The following is an 18289-nucleotide window of genomic DNA, read 5'->3' as shown; positions in this document are numbered from 1 at the left end:
AGAACCTTGAGAACCCAAAGAAAACCCAGACAGGATTTGGATCGGATCACCCGGGCCATCCTTCGCTCCCCACGTGCATCAATGAGCCTTGGCCGCCCATGACCCTGTCTCCGGTTCACCACTGTTCCTTCCTTGGACCACTTTTGATAGATACTGACCACTGCAGACTAGGAACAAGAGCTGCAGTTTTGGAGATGCTCTGATCCAGTCATCTAGCTTTCAAAATTTGGGCCTTCTTCAAACTCCTTACGCTTGTCCATTTTTCCTGCTTCTAACACATCGACTTTGAGGACAGAATGTTCACCTGCTGCCTAATATATCCCACCCACTAACAGGTGCCATGATGAGGAGATCATCAGTGTTATTCACTTCACCTCTCATAATGTTATGCCTGATCTGGGTATATTGACTGCTATTTGCACTTTTATCCACTAGATGCAGCTCTCTCTCTCTCTCTCTCCTCCGCTGTAACCCATCATGACAGAAGAAGCAGTAGAAGCGCGGAAGAAGTCTCAGTATTTACATTAGTGTAGCGTTAGCATTGACAGTCTCGGCGTGTGCAGGGAATCCACCCGGGAGCATGAAGTCATAGGTCGGGAATTGGGTTATTACGTATAACTGCATGACTCCTTGTATTTATAACAGTATATAAAATATACGTGGATCGCTCCAGAATCCAGATCGGTTACTGATGTTATTGCGTCTCTGTTGATATTTCTTAGCTAATTTCCTTCCCTAGAAGCTTTAGAGTTAGATAGTTAGTTGTAGATAATGTCGAAAGCCGGGGCTGGAGCTGAGGCTGATCCCAGGTCAGTCGTCTCGGATCCACAACATTCCCAAAAGCTTTTAAGATCCCTGCGATCCTTTAGAGAAGATGGGAGTTTTCAGGACGCAGTTTTAGTCCTGGAAGGTGAAGAAATCCCGGTGCAGAAAAATATCCTGGCAGCCGCGAGTCCTTATATCAGGTACTTGAAAGTTCTAATCTTAATGAAGCTCCTCATGACGATGTGCTACAAGGTGGTGTTTTGTTGTTGTTGTTGTTGTTGTTGTTTTCTTCTAACACTAAGGTATGTGGCCTTAGTCATGCTTGTGAAGCGTCTTGGACATGCTGGAGCAGCAACAGGGTGTGTCCAAACACTCCATCTCCCATTCCTGCTACTCTCTTTATTTTATTAAAGCATTTCTTCCACATTTTCATAGAAAGCAACACCACGATTATAAACACTGCAAAAGAAACTTTTTTTTTTTTTTAATACAAGCTGATCATACACTTCAACTGCTGTCTAAAGAGTGTTTATTATTATTTCTTAGGGTTTGGCATGATGCATAATAGCTGAGATCATAACAAAAGAGGAAAAAATAGGTTGCCAAACCCTGTTAGGTTAAGTTTTAGCACAACACACTGGCCTAGCGTTGAAACTGGATCAGCAGGTGTGTCAGTTCAGGGTGGAGATGAACTCTATGCCTGGTGAAGCTCCAGGGTTTGTTAAATAGTCTATCAGATCTTGTCACGACTTCTCCCGTTCCCATCTTGCAAATGGTGCACTCCGAACCTTCAAGGAAAACCTGTTTTTCGACCTAATTTCTGTGCACCCTTTAGAACAGAAAGCCTCGTTGGGAAAAAAAAACAAAACGTTTCAGATCCTGGAATGATGATGCGTGAGAGTTAAAGGAAAATAAACCACAACAGAGGAGCGAGATGTCTCCTGAAAGTGTTCAGTTCTTCTTATTACCACAGAAATTGTGCTGGTTAATCTGTATTTATTAAAGAATGACATTTCGTACATTTTAATCCTCATTCTAATGTAGCGTCTGCAAGGCAGGGTGGTTCCTGGTATCACTAATGTTCCCTTCCCAGCATCCACATCTTAAATTCAATAATAATAATGATTCTGGGGAACGGAACGGCGCAAAGGGCTCGGACCTATTTTTTCCCCCTTGTTCGAAAACTTGAACATTTTCAAAAATAGAGATGCTAAATAAACGTCTCCTCAGAGACAACGTCACTATTCGAATCTGTTCAAGTGTGTGTATGTTCTTCCTTTAATAAAGTAGTGCCATCTTTACAGGGGTGATTTTCTATCAAAACAATTCAGGAAAGGAGTATACATGTTTGGATAAAAGTATTTTAACTGCCTTTAGAAATTGATTACAAGTGAGTTTGGAGTAAACACCAGTTTTCCGCTCTTTAATTTAGTGCAGGGAAATGTGTCAAAATAGTAACACATGCTTTGCTACATGTGCCAATTACTCAAGTTTCCCCTGCGTGTGTACATATTTACAGGACCAAGCTAAATTACAACCCGCCCAAAGAGGATGGATCCACATACACAATCGAGCTGCAGGGCATCTCAGTGCCCATCATGAAGCAGATCCTGGACTACATATTCAGCGGAGAGGTGATGTATTCGATTATCTGAATGCGTGCGTGCCACAAAGCGGCTGTCAGGAAAGCCTGTCAAACTTCCTGTCTGATTTCAGATCTCTCTGAGTGAGGACACAATCCAGGACGTGGTGCAGGCTGCTGACATGCTGCTCCTCACTGACCTCAAGTCACTGTGCTGTCAGTTCCTGGAGAGCTGCATCACAGCGGAGAACTGCATCGGCATCCGGCTTTTCTCCCTGCACTATTGCCTGCACCACGTGCACCACGTGGCTACCGAGTATCTGCAGACCCACTTCAGGGACGTTGTGGACACGGAGGAGTTCCGTGAGCTGCCGCCCGAGCGCCTGTGTGAGCTGCTGGCCATGGAGAAACTCAACGTAGGTAACGAGAAGTATGTGCTGGAGGCCGTGGTGCGCTGGCTTGCCTACGACATCGAGGCCCGTCGGGTGAGAGACACGAACTCTGTTATAATTCATTTGAGCTAACAGGTGCATTGAAGCCTACAGATGCAGCATCACAACACACTTAGGAAAAAAAAAGTGCTGTCTGCCCTCTTCCTCGTACATGAGCTCACAGATGCCCACGTTTGTATAGTGTCAATGTGATTGACAAAAGAGAGAGAGAAAAAGCAATGCCATCCCTTTTTCCCTACAAGCTTGGCTAATTTTGCTCCCCTGGCTTTCAGCCACAGATGGCTGTGAACCTGTAGTTTCACAGATCAAACTGATGTTTTATGGTTAGCTATTTGGGGGCCAAACCTTTTTTATTTGAAACCCTGATCAGATCCCTTACAGCACGGCATTCTTTACCTCATTTCAGAGACAATGGGTGCATCAGTCAGCCCCCTAGGCTATGAGTCAGTATATCAAGTAAATCGGGCACTGGTAAAATCCCTGGCTCATTTTACACTGATGACTCAATTTCTGGCAACATGACTACATACTTGCATGTATGTATATATATATATATATATATTCAATCAAACAAACCATATATAGACATGGTCCATCACTGTTTTCAAGCTGAGAGGCTTCAGAAAATATGATGTCATATATTTACAGTAAGAGAACAGTATTGGATTTTTTAGGGAGTGAGTCCTGTGCATTGGAAGGTTTTTGAGATTGAGAGACTGCCCTGAAAATGGCCGACTCCCTGATCAGTTCCCTGACTACTAAAAAAGGGGGGCTGATTGAGATGCACCAAAAGGCTGTCACATGCTTATTTTTGAAAACACGTGTAGACAACTCGTATCTTCTCAGCTCTGAAGGAGACACTAGCTAGGTTTGATGTTGACAGAAAAATATTCATGATTAGCTCAGTAAAGAAGGGAAGGCTGTGTTTCTTACCCAGAGAGCAGAATTATTGATTATTATGGACTAGGAATAGAATAAGTAAAAATGTTATACAATAGGAAGTAGACACAGTGACAAATAGGGATTGCATGGACTAGTTAACTAGACTCGTTGCCACTGTGGGGAGCTGTTGAGTTATCTGGGCAGTGGAAAAACACAGCAGCAAGGCAGACCATAAAGAAAAATGAATTTATGTGACATTTGAACCTTTAAAAATCACTGCTTCATATTGTAGAAGCATGTAAAGCTCGATCCATCGATCCTGACAACTTTTTTCTGCTACTATAGAATAAGTAAATAGATAAATATGTACATATATAAATATAAATATATAGATAGATAGATAGATAGATAGATAGATAGATAGATAGATAGATAGATAGATATTTGTCGTTGAGTTCTTAAATGTAACATAATTCTGAAACATGTATCATACCAGTGTATAGTCAGATTTTTGGATTCTTTGAATGTCTGTTGTTAGTTGTGATGTTTTTATTTGCGATGTTTGCCGTCACATGCATTCGAATCCTCCTGCTATCTGGCTGCAGGTGCACATGAAGGAGGTGATGTCTGCAGTGTGGGTACAGGGCTTAGACCAGAGCTACCTGCAGGAGCAGATGGTGGGAGACCCGCTGATGAGGGAGGTGATCGGCGAGTGCTGCATGGAGTCGTTAAGAGGTGCAGCGCAGCAAGGAGAGGCACTGCTCGCTGCTTTCAAACCCCGCGGCTACTCCGAGTGCATCGTCGTTGCAGGGGGTGAGGACCGTGCGTGAGTATTAGAACGAGCCACAAAGAGCATATGGAAATATCAGGACATGATGCAGTAAAAACAGACGAAGTCTTTATAACCAGTCAAACCTGGATCCATGTAATTGACAAAAGGCTCCAGAAGACTGCTCCTTAACTCCTTAACTACTTCTTGTAGAAGATAGTCTATGAATAGGTCATAATGAACCATTTTAATCATCGTCATGTCTGCTCACACCAAGAATGTTTTCTGCCCTGTTTCCTGTTCAGCACTCGGACGCCGTCTGCAGTGACCCGCTGCATGTGCCCTCTTTATGATCGGAACCGGCAGCTGTGGATCGACCTGCAGCCCATGAACGAGAGACGGATCGGTCACGGGGTGGTTACTGCCGGTCAGTACCTTTTAAAAGATAGAGCTTTATTCCTGTCCTGGTTTTATGCAGGATAGCAGAAACCACACTCAGCTTAATGTCTTGTATTGATGAACAGTTTCTTGAGGATTTCTCTCATCCTTGATGGCAATACAGCTTCAGTGTTTAAGGCTGGGAGCCCCAGGCTTGACGGTGTTGGATCCCGACAAGATGCAAATGTGTGTTCGGGGTGCTTTTATCCATCAAAGTCAAATTAATCATACTCTGTCACACACATCACACCTGATGGCTGCAGTCCACCCCTTCTAACGCCCTGAATATTTTTTCCCAAAAACAGGTTTCATGGTATTTTCTCTGGTTATACTGATTGCTTAGCTGATATGTGGCCTAGCTTATTTGCATTGTCTTTTTCCTTTTACCTGCTAATGTTATCCAAACTAGTTCCAAAGGATTCTGTTGTATCATCAGAATAGCTTGTTTAAGCCGATTACATTTGAATAGATTTCCATAGATTTAGTATCACATGCAGTTTATTGTTCATTGTTGTTTTGCCACCAGGCTGTTTCCTTAACTCAGAAAGAGACTTATAACCAGACTTATAACTAAACTAACGACAATGCTAAAAGGTTTTGCGCAAAAAGCAAAAAAGTTGCATCACAAATTTTGGAAAAAGCCACTGCAAAATTGAGCATTTTCTGCTGCAACAATCACAGAAAAATCATAAGGATAAAAGTAGCTCCTAACATCTGGCTTAGAATAAAATTATTGTTAGTCCAAATTTATTTTAGAAATAAAGTTTAGAGAATTAAAAAAAAAAGAATATTGTTTTAGTGGTAGGAGCAGCTGAATCTGGATTTAGGTGTGGTCTAAGACCAAGCTGTTTTTTAACGACACAGTGTGTTAGAAATATTTAATGACAATGTAATTAACGTCTCTGTTACAGAAGAGCAATATAACCAGAAAGCCTGTATATTTGAATATATTAAAATCTTATTTTCCGTCTAAATTTCGTCTAAGAAAATACTCATTGTACCCTCTTCAGATGATAATCTTTACTATTTCCCTGATCAGATGGCTGCCTTTTTGCGATTGGAGGAATGGATGAAAACAAGACTGTGTTGAGCAGTGGAGAGAAATACGACCCAGAGAATAACACCTGGACGCATATTCCCCCAATGAACCAGGTATCTTTAACAAAAGGGAACTTTTCTTTCCATTTTATGTACAAGCTTCTTCCTGTTTATTGAATGCTAGTTGCGTTACCTCCAGTAGGGGCAGCACACGCTAGCTTTCCAACATGCATGCTGAAACAACATGGCTGCTTCAGATATGACGAGACAAACCGTAGCTTATCACCAGATGTCAGTGTTTGACCGTTGTTGTTTCTGGTGGTTAGGCAAGGCAGCACTTTTGTATTGCTGAGATGGATGGACTCATCTATGTCCTGGGTGGGGAGAATGAGGACACTGAAGTCCTCCTCACCATGGAAGTATTTGACCCTCACCTTAATAACTGGACATCCCAGACCAGCATGACTACTGTCCGAAAGGTGAGAGAGAAAAACAATGGTGTTTTTGGTGTGAGTCAGTTGTTTATCACACATTCGGACAGTGTTGGACAAATGCCCTCTTGTCCTGTTCTTCAGTTCGGTTGCTGCGCTACGATGAAGAAGAAGCTGTATGTCATGGGAGGAGGGTCTTACGGGAAAATTTATGACTCGGTGGAATGTTACGACCCCAAGACTCAGCAATGGACTACACTCTGCCCTCTAAAGGAGAGGAGGTAGAAAAAACATGGTCTTGAAACAGTACAAAAATAAACGTATATTGTAAATGGAAGCACTTTTCAACACATCAGATTGTATATACAATATATAATATTTCATAACAACTTTGTGTTGCTTCACTCCTGATATTCACCTTTCTTCTATAAAATATATCATTAAATGTTCAAACACTACATCTACCCGATCTACTTGTTAGTGATTGTGTGTTTAGACAGACCAGAGAACAAGAACATGATGGTTTGTTTCTGTTTATATCAGTTTGATTGACGGTTTTTGTGCACACTCCAGAGAAACTAACATTAGTTATGGATGTTGGCCGCAGGTTTGGCGCCGTGGCATGCGGTGTAGGTCAGGAGCTCTACGTGTTTGGAGGAGTGAGGAGCAGAGACGCAGACAACCCTGAGTCCAGCCAAATGACTATCTGCAAGTCTGAGTTCTTTCATGATGAGTTGAAAAGGTGGGTTTAGCAAAATCGGAAAGCAGTAAAGATTTCTCAATACACTGTAATATAATGAATTGAATGAATTCTTGTAAATCTCTTGCCACTGTTTTAAATCTAAAGATGGGTGCTGCTGGATGATCAGAACCTGTGCATACACACCACATCCTCATTCGTATATGGAGCTGTTCCCATTGGGGCCAGTATATATGTGGTAGGAGAGCTGGACACAGGTAAGCCTGGGACACGTCCAATTATTCTAACATTATCATCTCTCTCTCTTGGTCTGTAACTCTGGGCGAATTTGATGATTATCTTTTCTTATAAAACCTTTTAACTTCAGATTTGAGATTCAAAAGCATGAAATTTCGTGAACGGAAAAGCCTCATTATTAATTACGCCAAGGGCATTTTCACATCTGGCTCAATTTTGAGCATTTGTTTCAAAACATGGTGCGTTTTCTACCCGTAGTTTGGCTCATTTAGACATAAGAACACAGCAATCATGCTCAGATCTGTAACAAAACAATCAGGCTGAGATCCCCTCGTTCAGATTGCATACAAACTCTGGAGTCGGGTGAAAAGGCAATAGATTACCTAATGGCACAGAGCATGAACAGCAAGTTAACATGTCTGGTACATCTCTGGAGACTAAATTCTGTGGGTGAGCACATCATGGTAATTCAAAAACAAAGCATGCTTCTTCGTTTAGTAAATGACATATAAAGGCTCTTCTACAAAACAGGAGAATTGAAGCAATGTTCATGTCCTGATGAAACCACGATTAATCCTGATTAATTCTATCTGCTACAGTTTAAAAGCAAGCCACGATAAACTCACAAACCCGCTTTAGTGGAAGTTCTTGCATTTCACCAATAAATGCTTTAAACAAAAATTCACTCCTCTATATACACCGATCAGGCATAACATTATGAGCAACGAGAGGTGAAGTGAATAACACTGATGATCTCCTCATCATGGTACCTGTTAGTGTGTGGGATATATTAGGCAGCAAGTGAACATTTTGTCCACAAAGTTGATGTGTTAGAAGCAGGAAAAACGGGCAAGCATAAGAATTTGAGTGAGTTTGACAAGGACCAAATTGTGATGTCTAGACGACTGGATCATAGCATCGCCAAAACTGCAGCTCTTGTGGGGTGTTTCTGGTCTGCAGTGGTCAGTATCTATCAAAAGTGGTCCAAGGAAGGAACAGTGGTGAACCGGCGACAGGGTCATGGGCGGCCAAGACTCATTAAAGCACGTGGGGAGCAAAGGCTGGCCCGTGTGAGCTATTGCTGAGGAAGTTAATGCTGGTTCTGATAGAGAGGTGTCAGGATGCACCATGTATGATGAGTCAGGGCTGTTTTGGCAGCAAAAGAGGGACCAACATAATATTAGACAGATGGTCATAATGTTATGTCTGGTTGGTGTAACTATTATTCAATAATATAAGTCTTACGATTAGATAGACTTGAGAACTTACTAAGGCTTTTATAGAGCTTATTAAAGCTTTTATACCCAGTTCAGTAAAAAAAATCTACTTACAAAAGTAATCTACTTACTTCCACTTTTCTGTGTTCTGCGGTATTTATCATGCCATCCTGTAGAAACTGGGGCATTTACAAGTTTAAGACTTTACTGGTAACATAAAAGCTCAGTGTACACTGATTTGAAGCTTAATTGGGGGGGGGGAATCTTTGACTAAACAAATCATGAAAGTGTTTCATAAAAATGGGTTTCACATAAATGTTCAGTGACGCTTCATTAACAGCCTTTAGACATTCATTCTATGTAACGTTCAGTTAAACTGGATTTCTTTCTTAAGTACAGAGAAATCTGCCCCCTTTTGGTCACTTGTGGTAGCTGCAGAAGCACATTATTAAATTAAAAATGTCTAGTGTTCCTTTAAACGCTTTATATCAGCCATATTTACTACAGCACTACGTTAGATTCCCCATAGGATCTGAGAAAACGCGAAGATTATGATATTTAGATCGTTAAGAATACCGATTTTATGTTTGTTTCCCTTATGTAACTCCGTATTTAATCCTTGTTTACGTTTAATTTAATATTCCTTCATTTTTATCCATGTGCGTGTGCGTGCGCCGCTAGAAATAATTCAGCAACAAACACCAGGTGCTCAAAACTCTTTAAGAGGGAGTATGTCGTTATGAGCATGTTAATTAAGTATGTGTAGTAATTACATCTTTATGACTTTCCTAAGACATTACAGCACAGATGTTTTCAGAATCGCTCAAGACTTATAGGCTTAATAAGCCTTAAATGAAGGAATAGTTGTTGTTGTTCTTGTAACATGAACTCCTTGCTGTATATGTTATGTAAATATGTTTGTTTTTTTACCTTCTACATTATGCGAATATGGAAAACTTCGTCAGTCTTCCCTGGGGAGGGAGGGATGGATGGAGGGATGGATGGAGGGATGGATGGATGGATGGATGGATGGATAGATAGATAGATAGATAGATAGATAGATAGATAGATAGATAGATAGATAGATAGATAGATAGATAGAAGTCAGTATAAGTCACAGATGTTACGTAACAATTCATCAACTAAAACACAACAAAAAGCTTTTATTGTATTAGTATAAGAGCTAATTACAGATATTATTTTTTAAGTATAACCCAAGATATCCTGAGAGATCCTGACTTGCACAGTGCATTTCCCAAAGGTTTATCCCACATCAGCAAGCGAGGCATGTCTCCATTAGCTTTAAGAAACTGTTCACTCCGCCGCAGATTCAGGAGATTTCTCTAACCGTGCTTTTAGTTGCTCGTCGATGATTGTTTCTTTCTGCTCGTCTTAATTGTTCTAATTGTTTCAATTAGTGTTGCACTTCTTCTCATTGTTCAGCACAGAGTCTGCACTGAATGTACTAGCGCTCGGCTGTTGCGCTAAGCTCAATAACGCTACAAGGAAGCTGGAGCTAGATAAATATCACCTAGGGGTTTTTTTTGCCAGGACACTCAGTGAGGCAATTAACCCCTTGATAAAAGCTCATAATAGACTGCTTTTGCAATGCGCGACATGACGCTCAGTGTTAAAGTGAGACACGTTGATATTTTTGGTTGTTCATGTGTGTGCACACTCTCTGAGCTTTATTCCGAGATGTAAACACAGGTCTTTATTTAGAACTAGACGGGAACAGATATTAATGTTTGCTCCATCGTTTGCTCAAAGGAGAACTTGTTACACATGATTGGTTTGACTGGCTTTACCAGACAAATTGCTTTTTTATATGACGTTAAAGGAAAAATCCCCCACACATATTAATCTTTATCTTTTTCTTTGAATCAAATTCATAGTTTGTTTGTTTTGTTTTTTTTCCCCCATCAACATGTTCTTTCATGGACACTTTCACAATGGCTGATGTTTTCCTCCATTACCCACACTGTTGTTCTACTTCCTGCTCATTTGACACTTACTTTATTTCTCTGCCTAAACAGTGATGCAGCAGCGCTTTAGTCATTTAGATCAACTTCTAAAGGTTCAGCTTTCACACTATCGCCCGCTAATTAGCCGAGACGAGCGTCTGCCGTAACTCCGTTTGACTGTGTCTTCAGTCCAACGTTTGCTGTCTCCATGACTCCATCGCTAGCAATATCACCCTGTGACATCAGCACAGCACCGATCTCTCAGTGGATTCATGAAAACACGGCACCAACCAACAAGCTAGCACCAGCATCACTAAACACATCACAAATATTTCATATTTAATATTCACTCCTGTGTGGAGTTTTCCTTTAAAAATCCATTTTACAGTCCCTCCAGGATCTACGATTCTAAGATTAAGTACATTCCACGATATCCAAGGCAGATTTTTAACGCAGATTCTTCATAGATTTGCACCAAGACGCATCACATGATGTCGCGGTGGACGTTTAGCCAAAGCCCTGTTCAGTTCACATGCATCAGACACAAGTACAGCTATCATAGAAAGTCATTACAGAAAGTGTGTCTTCACTGGTAGTAGTTTAAAGGAAGAACCCTGAGCTTTCCGATTCAGCACAAAACAAGTTGAATAGCAAAATCAAGCATTTTCAAATGAGGGACTGACTTTTGACCCAGAATGATAATGTTCTCAATGTTTTTTTCTTCTCCCTTACTGTGCAGGCACCAGTTACGACTACGTGCGAGAGTTCCGGCGCAGTACAGGCACATGGCACTCGACTCGCCCCCTCCTGCCCTCGGACCTGTGTAAGATCGGCTGTGCCGCTCTCCGCATCGCAAACTGTAAGCTGTTCCGGCTGCAGCTGAAACAAGGCCTGTTCCGGATCCGAGTGCCGTAACGTGCACATCCACGCCCACGTAGTCATCGTCTCTCTGCTTGCTGATTGGGTCAAATTTTTTGCCAAAAAAAAAAAAAAAAAAAAGCACATGTGGCTCTTGGGGAATCGCTGGATTTGAGGCGAGGAAGCTGTGTAGGGACATTTTGCCCACTCCATTTTATGTCTTTTTAAGGGAACGTGTCTTATTTACTATCTTTTCTTTCACTGTTAAGGGATTTGAACGTCATTTTGATATGAAGCAGCTGCTTGAGCTGCTTTTCTTAGTGTTAAAACTGTGGGGTTTGTTTTGTTTTGTTTTTTAGAGTGGACCACAGGTTGTTGCTTGTTGCTACTGCCTTTTACGCCAGCACTAACAAACAGCTCCGACGACTAGATCACGAAGAGGAGGCAGCGTGACTGCCTTTTTTTTCATTCTTTTTCTTCTTCTTCTTTTTTTTTTTTAATTTAATAATTTATGAATTGTCTTACACTTGAATATACAGTTGATGGGAACAGCTTTCGACTGTCAGGAGAAGAATGATGGGAACACCGGTGTATTTTTAGCCCATATTAAACACTGCTTTAGATCTAGAAAATATATTAGCCGTCATGGAGGAGTAGTATGAAAAGTATTTGTGAGAAAAGGGATTCAAGAAAGTGTTCATATTTAACAACATGGTACAAGATTGTTTGTCTAGCAATATTAAGCTTTTTTTTAATTATTATTAACGCTGTAACTCATGGAGTTAAAATTCCAGGTAATACACCCACAGCAGGGCTTAAGCGTGCTACATCTGTATCAAAAACGGTAGTAGGAACTGTATTTATTTTTCTTCTCCGTTGATAACATCACATTCAAGGATTCTCACTGACGTTTAAGTCGCCGTGTGTGCGTATGTGTGTTTTGAGGGTGACCTTTGAACTGGCTTTCCAGTCACAGCAGACCGTTTTGGCATCCGGCGACCCCATTTGTTGTGTGCGCGTCACAGCTGCTGCTGTCCATTCTAATCATTACAGATTGGCTTCTAGAGAAACTCGTAAGTGCATACGACTGCCCAATGATAGAACCAGCTCGAATATTTTGGGACAGCTTTGTTTTAGGTGGTCCTAATATAACGGCCTATGATCGCATTTATGCTACATACGCGACAAACTTTGTGATTTCATTGCACTAGCCTAAGAACAAACTTTTTTAATACCTTGTTTGAATGTATACACGGTATAATAATCAGGTGTTTCAGGTACGAACAAAAACATGGTATGGTCCTGATCACGTATTTGTTGACTCAGGTGTCTGTGTGCGGAGCGCCATTCCCGTGGCTTGTGTAACAATCCTGCAGAGAACTTCCCAGTGTGACTATGCATACCTCTGTTTTTAACCTGACCCTCTCATCTCCATACAAAACCCAGCCAGACACTTGATATGCAGAAGCTATCTATAAGATATACTTTATCACAATTCCTCATGATTATTTATGTTTTTCCTTCTCGCTCTGCATGATCAGTGATGACGTCAATTTTCCTGTTAGACAGCCTTGACCTTTGCTCTTAAATTGTTAAAGCATCGCTTGATGCTTTTGCACTCAGTCAGTCAGTCAGTACATACGCCTCTCTGCAAGGGTTTATGTGCTAACGTAACACTAGAACTGCTGTACGCACCTTTGACAACACGGCTCACACCCAGCATTTAAACCTACAATGTCTGTGTGCATGTGTAAACAAAGAATGACTTTCTACACACACACACACTACACATTCCTCCATGTGACATTGTTTACAGTACATGCTGGACCCTTCAATTAAAATTTGTGAAAGACTGATTATAGAAAAATCCTTGCTAACAAACATCTGAATAAGCAACTAACTCAAATTGAATAGTGACTACAGTTACATTTTAAATCATTTCTATTTAATGCTTATTGTGAATAAAACAATGAGTAAGAGAAGGCTATATGAGGAAAACACCTAACTCCACTTCTGATAGATAATATGCATCACGGTGTGTATATATATATATATATATATATATATATATATATATATATATATATATATCTTTTAAAAAAACGACCATAAAAACAGTGAAGTTGTCTAAAAAATTTAGGAAAAAGGTTTTAACTATTGTGTACAAAAATAAATGACTTAAAACTGAAAAGTAAAAAATGAGTAAATTCTACAGTTTATATTTTACGATTTTAAAATTAAGATTTTTTTACAAAAAATAAATAAATAGAATAAAATTTACACCAAAAAATGATTACGACTAAAAAGTCTGTAAAATTGTTAAACTTTTACCATTTGAACCAGCATAAAAATAAATGTAACGCCTAAATCAGCTTCTTCTAATCTGAGCTTATTATTAAATCATGTTATAAACAGATGATACCTCTGCTTGTGAAATAATTCATCACATATTGTACACATCACACCCAGCCGTACTTCGAAGCAAGTTTTGTTTTGTAGTAGCACGTCACATTACTATAATTTTGACTAACCCCATGGATTCCGAACAGATGAGATGTTGAAGTTGATGCAGAAAGAATGAACGTTGACTGCTTTCTTTGTTCATCTTCCAAAAGTGAAACTGATTTTTGTAAGCCATGATATCAGCAGATCTATGAAAATCTGGTGAGATCAGGCGCTGGTGTTGGGTGAGGAGGTCTGGGGTTGAGTTCAAGGTTATATGGACATTCAAGTTCTTTTACAAACCATGCCTTTATGGAGCTTTGTGCACAGGGGCATTGTCGTGCAGCAACAGGTTTGGGTCTCTTAGTTCCAGTAAAGCTACAGCAGACATTTTTGTTATACACTTTGTGGCAACAGTTTGGGGAAGAAGCACAAATGGGTGTCCACATACTTTTGGTCATGCATGTTATTTGATAAACCACAGCAGAGGATCTGCTACAGAAGCCCAGCAGGTTCATGTTTAGAAAACTAGTCGCTAAACTACAAGGGTTTTTTATACATTAATCAACTCTGCAACAGTGTTTTTCAGTCTTCTGAAGTTTTGTTGTTGTTGCTGTGTCAGTATCAGTACCACAGCCCACAAGTTAACAACCTTGGAATAAAGTAAACCTCCTCCTTTCAATGAGACAATATCAAGTCCTAGAGGAACGATTTGATATTTGGTGATGCTGCTGAGGATATGATACCATAAGTTTTAGTAGCCTCTGATGGACACTGGGGTAAGCCTGTTGATGATCTGTGAATGATGATGATGTAGATAAAGACTGTTTTATTTGCTCATTCCTTTCAGTCGTGCCTTTTATATCCAAATTGTTAGATGTGCAATAGTCTAAGAGGTGAATTCTCACACAGTACCGTGAGGATGAGTCGCACACGAGTCACTTGCCGTACCGAACCGATTCCATCTTCCTCTTACGCATCACGTCCCTGCTGATGATTTTCATTTCTCATGGTAAATGAGAAGGTACTGCTGTATTATTACTTTCATTTTGACACAAATGCTAACAACGTGACTTCTAAATTAAACTCTGTCATCAGAAAATCTTCTCATGGAGATGTAGTAATTTGTTGCAAAATGATTGCATAAGAGTGTTTGCATGCCTGTGTGTGTGTGGTGTGTGTTTATTCTACAGAGACAGTTGGGATTAACACAACAGGATTACAGAAGATGGTGGCATTAATCATTTAAACCAAATTGCTCTCATGGTGAGAGTTAATTTAACAGGAGGTCTTGTGACTTGGGACAGTGACGAAGCTCAGATTAGGGTGGATCTGGCCTCTAGTGCCCTATATTAGGAGCTTGGGAATTATCCTCTACGGCCCAAAAGCCGGCTGAGTGAAACGCAGAGCAGACCGGACACGTCAACGTGTCTATACTCAGACGTGGAGAAAACCAACCTATATAATGAATTCAACAGGTGCAGTCAAAAAGGTTTTGGGCTATTTGAACAAAACCGGGGTTTAAAACATATGCAAACTGAACAAAAATGTCAGCGTTTTCATTTGTTTGCTTTTTCAAATTTGTGCCAATTTGTCTTCCCACAGTTTGTTCTTCTTCTTCTTCTTCTTCTTCTTATAATAGTGACAATAAATATATGTATAGAAAATAATATCTTCTACAGAGCTGTTTACAGGGTATAACATTCCCTTACAATTGTACCGTAAATACACACATAAATACATCATGTCATGATATTTGGCTAAACCTGTAATACACTGTTTCAATAAAGGCACTGCCTTCTTATACACAGTCTGTCGTTTCACACTTGTGCTATTGTTTTCACAGCAGCCTGGAAATGTGTTTATGATTACTGTGTTGATATCTTTGAGTGTGTGTGTGTGTGTTAATAAAGAGTGGCATGTAGAAGGCGCTTTCGGTAAAGATCCGTGATCTGATCAAGTCATAACAAATGGTTGTTTCACTCTTGTTTGACTACTCTTAACATGTGATTCTCTTTGTGGCTTGTGACTACATGTTGCACAAAAGAAAAAACAACCAGACCTAAAATCTTTTCAGAGTAAATGAAGCAATTCACAGGAAAGGTTCGAGTGCGTGGTCGGGGGTGGGGGTGGGGGGGAACGAACATGAAAACCATGTAGTGATCAAAATAATCCCAAGAGTGAGACAGTTTAAAACACTTATGTTTTTAAATGTCGAACACACAGCCTCTTTATATCCATAACGAAACTCTTCCTGTGGTCTGCTTCCTGTGCCACAGTCAGCCATGTGACAAAGTGCTAGGTCACTCTGGCTGGTATCGCTTTGCATGATATGGTAAGTCTTATTCATTCCTGGTCAGGAAGGATGATAGCCAGGCTGAGAATGCCAAGTAGTATGGACTGCTTTTTTGCCTCAGCTTGGGCTCTGTGGGACTGCATAGTCTATCATCAGAGTATATCCAGCAGGGACATGAGCGCCCTGTCTCAGCAACCACACACAGTACAGACTGTCAACAAAACAAGAGAGCTTATGATCTTTCTCATGGGTACTAATCAAGTTAGTATCATTGCTGGGTGTTGTGACGTCATTGCCTGTAAAGAGGACAAAGATGACACAGTATATGTTTCAGTAAAGTTTCCCACTGCATAAGCAGTCTACAGTGGAGTATTCAAATGTCAATAATGTGGAACTGTTTGTAATGAAGTCCTTGGGTTTAGAAAGATGAATGCAAGTTGAAACAAAACAGCTGCTCTTTATGGCAGCAGTGAATTAGAGAGGAGATAAGGATTGCCTTTCCCTGGCTGATATGAAAAACCATTTTATGAGCCAAGGTATAGCCGGTGTGTGGACACAGCAAAGGGCTGACACTGAGTTTCATCAACTTTTTTTTTTTTTTAATGTTGTTCATCTCACGTCCCATGTTTGAAGACAGTTATGACGTCAAGGGAAAAGGAGTTGCGACATTCTTGAGGAGCGTTAGTAACTGTTTTTTTGTGAATTGCATTGGATGGCTTCCTGAGCAATCTTGTGCAGTTTCAGGAGTGGCGAAATGGATCAGACGCAGCGGTTGCTAATCACTGGCAAGAAATCATGTATTACTTTGAAAAATGGGAAAGATCAGGGAATTTTTCATAGTGAATGAATAAATGTAAACTAAAGATAGGTTTATGACACAAGCCTTAAGTCAGAGCAAGGGTTGTTATGGCGTCATGTTTTCATGGTCATGGTGGATGATCAGATGGTTATCTCCACTGCTGAATTTTCAAAATACAAATTACAATGCATACCTGTCTGTTTCTGTCTGGTTTCATTCCTTTGTGTGTCAAGGTGACGCCAAAAAGTCATTTGCTCGATCCTTCTGGATTAACTCGTACTACAGCAACCTCCATTTCTCCATGAAGGAGACTACACTGGCAACTCTGTGGTTAAATATGTTACATTTCCTACCTCTGTCTGTTTTTTTTCCCATACATGACAGATATCAAACACAGTTTTGCTGACCATGACTAAATGAAAAACCTGTCTATCTTGGCTAAGTAGCTGTGCATACATTTGTTTTGTTTTGTTTGTTTTCTCAAGGTGCCTTCTCATCTTTCTGCTTAGAACGACATAATAAATAGTGACAGGATCATTCTAGGACAATTAGGGGATGTTTAAAGACAAGAACTGATAAATATCGTTATGGGCGGCAGTAGCTCAAGTCTTAAAGGCTTTGGGTCGTTGGCTGGAAGATCAGCCCCATCACCGCCAAGCTGCCACCATTGGGCTCTTGAGCAAGGCCCTTAACCCCACCTGGTCCAGGAGCACTCCATCATAGTTGACCCTGTGCTCTGACCCCAACCCCTAAGGATGGGATATGCGAAGAAAGAATTTCTCTGTGCAGTAACGTACATGTAACAACTTAACTTGAAATGAAAGATTTAATATCGGAAAACTACGATTTATTTTTATTTTATTTGTTTTCAGACTAGTTTATCAGTTCAGACAATCTCCTACGCTTTAGTCTGGACGCAGCTGTAATTGGTAGCCCGAAGGACATTCCTTTTGTAATTGAGGCCCTGTGGGCTGTATGCTCCATGTTCACTCCTGTCATGGGTCTTTAAACAAGCTTCACAACAGAAATGTAGTGGACAGAGGTTATGGCTTGTTGATCCATCATTGTTGATATCATTTCTCAGGCATTCAATGAATCCCACACTACAGTGGTATTTTCAACTGGTTTTACTTTCTTCATCATGGAACAGGAAATTTTACAACGCTGAAAACTCTTGAAAGACTTTTTTTCTTTTAAACAGTATACCCCAAATTCGTCTGCCCTTTTCTTTCTCCATTTTGTGTGAAGGAAAATCTATGCGCTCTCTCTCTCTCTCTCTCTCTCTCTCTCTCTCTCTCAGACACACAGTGGTGTAAAGACGCACAACAGCGCATCCGCTCGCCTCCCCATTGACGTCACTTCTAAGTCACGTGACCAGGCTTGGACCAATCAGAAAGGATGCTGTCGAAGCGCTTGGTT

The 18289-nt window shown here is 40.5% G+C and overlaps 1 protein-coding gene across 1 annotated transcript; it reads left to right on the top strand.

Moving 5' to 3' along the window:
• Nucleotides 1-481: 481 nt before the first annotated feature.
• Nucleotides 482-15585, top strand: gan (gigaxonin). The gene is made up of 11 exons (XM_058387870.1): nucleotides 482-965; nucleotides 2285-2399; nucleotides 2482-2832; nucleotides 4287-4507; nucleotides 4756-4877; nucleotides 5928-6040; nucleotides 6253-6405; nucleotides 6502-6638; nucleotides 6965-7099; nucleotides 7205-7314; nucleotides 11215-15585. The coding sequence occupies exons 1-11, from the start codon at nucleotides 772-774 to the stop codon at nucleotides 11388-11390; spliced, it is 1827 nt and encodes a 608-aa protein (XP_058243853.1). The 5' UTR covers nucleotides 482-771; the 3' UTR covers nucleotides 11391-15585.
• Nucleotides 15586-18289: the final 2704 nt, after the last annotated feature.

This window comes from Hemibagrus wyckioides, linkage group LG04, assembly GCF_019097595.1.
Source record: "Hemibagrus wyckioides isolate EC202008001 linkage group LG04, SWU_Hwy_1.0, whole genome shotgun sequence".
NCBI lineage: Eukaryota > Metazoa > Chordata > Actinopteri > Siluriformes > Bagridae > Hemibagrus > Hemibagrus wyckioides.
The sequence above is the reverse complement of the archived record's forward strand: the minus strand, read 5'-3'. Positions and strand labels throughout refer to the sequence as shown.

What these genes read in the sequence shown, in the direction of transcription:
- gan (XM_058387870.1), top strand. Translation starts at nt 772, where the DNA reads ATGTCGAAAGCCGGGGCTGGAGCTGAGGCTGATCCCAGGTCAGTCGTC. An exon ending in ATATTCCCCCAATGAACCAG is followed by an intron (nt 6,041 to 6,252) that starts GTATCTTTAACA and finishes TCTGGTGGTTAG; the next exon opens with GCAAGGCAGCACTTTTGTAT. An exon ending in GCATGACTACTGTCCGAAAG is followed by an intron (nt 6,406 to 6,501) that starts GTGAGAGAGAAA and finishes CCTGTTCTTCAG; the next exon opens with TTCGGTTGCTGCGCTACGAT.